The following is a 4297-nucleotide window of genomic DNA, read 5'->3' as shown; positions in this document are numbered from 1 at the left end:
GAAGGTGATATGGAAATCACAAGGAATGATGACTTATGCTCTGTTAGCATGAACTCACCCATTCACTAAAACCAATCTGTGGACTACTTCAAGGATGCATAAAAACACTGGTTATTAATAGGACTAACCACTTAAATGAGGATATTATCTAGCCATAATAATTTCTTTCTTCATTAATTTAAACACAAGTGCAAGTTCTAAGATTGCTAATCTGGAAGTCTTTAAATGCAGACTATTTTTTCAACCATACTTGATATTATGATAAAAGTAAAAACCCCATTTTATTGTTAAGTTCTATGGCTTTGAAGTACTGAAATTTGATATTGTATGAAAAATTTGTTATACAGAGCAAGAAAATTTATTTTTAACATTATTCGGGTTTACTAAATCCACTTGAAGCAGAACATCTGAATACTATTATTTATGTAGTTTACATTAGTCTAAGATTAAGGAGTTTAAAAAGAAAGTAAATAAGCCAGGAGTGGTGGCTCATGCCTCTAATCCTAGTGACTCAGGAGGCTGAGGCAGGAGGATTGCAAGTTCAAAGCTAGCCTCAGCAAAAGTGAAGCACTAGCAACTCAGTGAGATCTTGTCTCAAAATAAAATACAAAATATGGCTGGGAATGTGGTTCAATGGTCAAGTTCCCATGAGTTCAGTCACTTGTACCATCTCTCAAAAAAAAAAGAAAAGAAAAAGAAAAAGAAAGCAAATAAAAAGACAAAATCAAACAAGCTCTTACATGTCCATCTACAGAGATATCAGGGATGCTTACATGTTTAATCCAATGATTCTATTTTAAAGACAATGCATTTACAAAATCCAGTGTCTTATTTGTAAGTATAATTGCTGGGTCATGATGGGTAGGCAAAGGAGGATTGTGGGTAGAGGCATGGATTCCTTTGCCTGATTGTGCTGATGTTCCCAAAGATGTGAAAATATCTGAAAATTTATCAAAATTTTCACATTTGAGGTTTTTGTTGTCTGCCAAATATTTCCTGTTAGAAAACTTATATCAAACTAGACAAAAACATGAATCACAGACATACACAATGAGGGATAAGGTGAAGAAGACTCGGATTAAGAATTCCTAGAAATTGGGAAGAATGGAGGATGGTAAAACAGGATTACCTGTCAGATGTCAAGTCTGAGATGACCAGAGCTGCACTGTCTGCCTCACCACTAATTTTCAGGACAAAGAGAATACACCATCCTGTTCAGCTCCTCAAGCTAAAGAGGAGCACAAATTTATGTTTATATGGAGAATTTTCCTAGGAAAATGCTGTTCTGAATGACTAGGAGGACAGAGGACAAGAGGCTTCTCACTGAAAGAAGTGCCAGTAGATTCAGCTGGAACTATGGTAGAGCTAGCAGAAGAAGCCATAAGGAAGGTCTGAACAAAGCTGTGGAGTGTTTGCCCCCCTGACAGATGGTAAAGGGGTTCTTGTCTTACTTCCCCATGAGACTGGGGCACTGTGCGAGCACCAAGGCTGTTATCATAAGACTGACAGTAATAGTCAGCCTCATCCTCAGGCTGGAGCCCAGTGATGGTCAGTGAAGCAGAGTTGCCAGACTTGGAGCCAGAGAAACGATCAGGGACCCCTGAGTATCGATTATTATCATAATAGATGAGGAGTTTGGGGGCCATTTCTTGAATCTGTTGGTACCACTGCACATCATAGCTACCAATATTGTTGCTGCTTCCAGTGCAGGAGATGGTGACCCTCTGTCCTGGAGTCCCATAAAGTGAGGGCTGCTGAGTCAGCACAGAATGGGCCCAGGATCCTGGAAGTGGAAGAAACACAGAGAGCATGATTTCTGTCTAGAGACAAGAGTAGAATTAGGGCCCATATCAGAAGACTCCCACTCCCTATCCCTCCTCCATATCATGTCACCTGTACACTGAACAAGGAATGTGAAGAGGAGATAGGAACAGGCCATGGTGAAGGTCATCCTGAGCTCTGCTTTCTGTTCCTGATGCTGAGTGGAGATTCCCCCAAGGCTCTCCCTTGGCCTCTTCATAATCTGAGAAGGGGAGGTTCTACTCATGCAAATTAGTGTCCTACAGGTTTCTGATTGCTCCCTGGGTCCTGTTTCAGACTCCTGTACATAAAGATGCCAAGTAAGTGTGCAGGGGTGGAGTTGGGTTGGCTCAGGGGTGTGGGAGGTCACAGCTGTGAGAACTAACAAGAGAGCATCAGGCAGGACAAGGTGGCTCATTACAGTTCTGGTTACTTCCTGACTCTTCTTAACTGGTCTGCAGTGCCTCCTGTTGTCCAAGCTCATACACATAATCATATGACATTTTTATCAAAACCTCTGAAATCCCAACTGACCTGCATCTCCACTAAAATTGCCTGGAATGGGGGACAGGCTGGTGAGTCCTTTGTATGGACTCCCATATCCTCAGGGTGGCTGTCTTGCTTGCGTCAGACTCCTCATGGTGAATTTGTGCATAGCTCACTTGACACCTCCCTTTATAGGACTAAGATTGTGTCTTTGATACAAATTCTTCTCAGGTGAGAATTAAGCAGATGAACATAAACTTTGTGGTTTTATTAGCTTGCAGGGTACCATCATATTTATCCTCAACACAAAAACTGTTCCGCGGGTTCTTTCACATTGAGCTTGGCAAAGAACTCAGTTGAAAAATCTTATGAGTATCTACTTGATGCTATTTAGAAGATACTTCCATGTATATTTTTAAGATTTCTCAGTTCTAATGGTCAATAAACATTTTTATATTCCAAAAAATAAATAAAGAATGCTCAAAATTATTTTACTATAATATGTGCATTATACCCACAAGATTTTTCTCCACTTGTTTTCATGTTAAATTTCAAATGTTCCTATCATTCTAAATAGAATTAAACCAAGGTAATGCCACCAAATTCCTGTTGAAAAACAACAGCCTGAAGCTTGAATTTTTTCACTCAAATGATGTCACAACATTTCCATTCCCACAAAGGACAAAAAAGAAACATGGAATGTCATTCTTTTTGTTGTTCAAAAATCCATTAAACTCAAAATGTACCATTATTTCCCACCTATTGCCAACTTCTTAAACCTGAATGGCTGGAACAAGTACTTATTTTCATATTGCTTAGTCTGGGCTGTTTTAGCTGTAATATTTATATAGGAAATATCAGCGGATCAATGTTGTCATTTGTATGGTTTGTGCAATTTTCATAGATGAGAGATAAGCATCTTTAAGAATGGTTAAATTAGTGGCCCACTCTACTAAAAACAGAAATACTTAAGGTTCACTTATGAGCATTTTAGGGTCCATAGAAATACTTCTGTCAGAACCCATAGAAGTGCTTTTTCTTCTGTTGACTCTGTTAAAATTTCTAGAGATGTTTGCCACAGAGGATTACAGGTAGTGGCAAAGGCATGAATCACCAAAGGGTAATGATACAGACACAGAAAAGATACACATGATATACCAAGCAGATTGGCAATGCAAGAGTAGTTCAAATTGTTATTGTGTTGTGAGGGACTCAGAAATTTGAAATGTGTTACTGTGCATGGGCTAAGGTAAAATAATCTGAACTCAAGATATGTCTGTTATATTAGTCTGGTATAACAAGTTACTACAGAGAAGCCATTCATCCTAATACTCAACTTGAAGCATTAAAGTTCTTTCTGATTATCAATGATTATGGATGTTNAACTCAAGATTAAATAATTATATGCAAAAAAAAGATTTCTCAGTTCTAATGTTTGTAACCTTTACTTTCAGCAATTTAGACTGAGGTTTGTGACTATGTGTTAGTCACAACCAAATAGTAGTCCTGTCACCATTGGCCACATGGAATGCCACAGGCACTGGAAGCACTAAAATGACTCAAATTGCAGGACTCATGCATATATTCAGACATGGATAAAAATGCATTGTCTCCTAGGCACTGGCAAGTATGAAGGTACTCTGAGCATGAATACCAGCCTTTTGTTTATATTTGTTTAATAATACTCATTGTATTTCACAAGGGTCTTATGATTCCAACTGATGAAGTAAATCATATACTGAATTTTTTAAAACTATTTTATTTTTTATTTGTTCTTAATAGTTATAGATGAAAGTTGATTGTATTGTGACATTATACATATATGGAGTCTAAATTCTCATTTTCTGGTTGTACATGAATGAGAATTACATATTTGTATTCATATATGAACATAGGAAAGTAATGTCTGTGATTCATTCTACTATCTTTTATATCCCCATCTCCATTTCCTTCCCTCCATTGCCCTTTTTCTAATCTAATTTACTTCTCTTCTTTCTTACCTTTCCTCATG

General features: G+C 37.8%; 1 gene segment (V, D, J or C); it reads right to left on the bottom strand.

Annotated features, from left to right (window-relative positions):
- Window positions 1–1180: 1180 nt before the first annotated feature.
- LOC107158412 lies at window positions 1181–2030 on the bottom strand. The segment is given in 3 exon segments: window positions 1181–1228; window positions 1452–1783; window positions 1894–2030. Coding segments are annotated over 3 exon segments (507 nt in total).
- Window positions 2031–4297: the final 2267 nt, after the last annotated feature.

This window comes from Marmota marmota, unplaced genomic scaffold (assembly GCF_001458135.2).
Source record: "Marmota marmota marmota unplaced genomic scaffold, marMar, whole genome shotgun sequence".
NCBI classification, from domain to species: Eukaryota; Metazoa; Chordata; class Mammalia; order Rodentia; family Sciuridae; genus Marmota; species Marmota marmota.
Note: the sequence above shows the minus strand (reverse complement) of the source record. Positions and strands in the feature narration are given on the sequence as shown.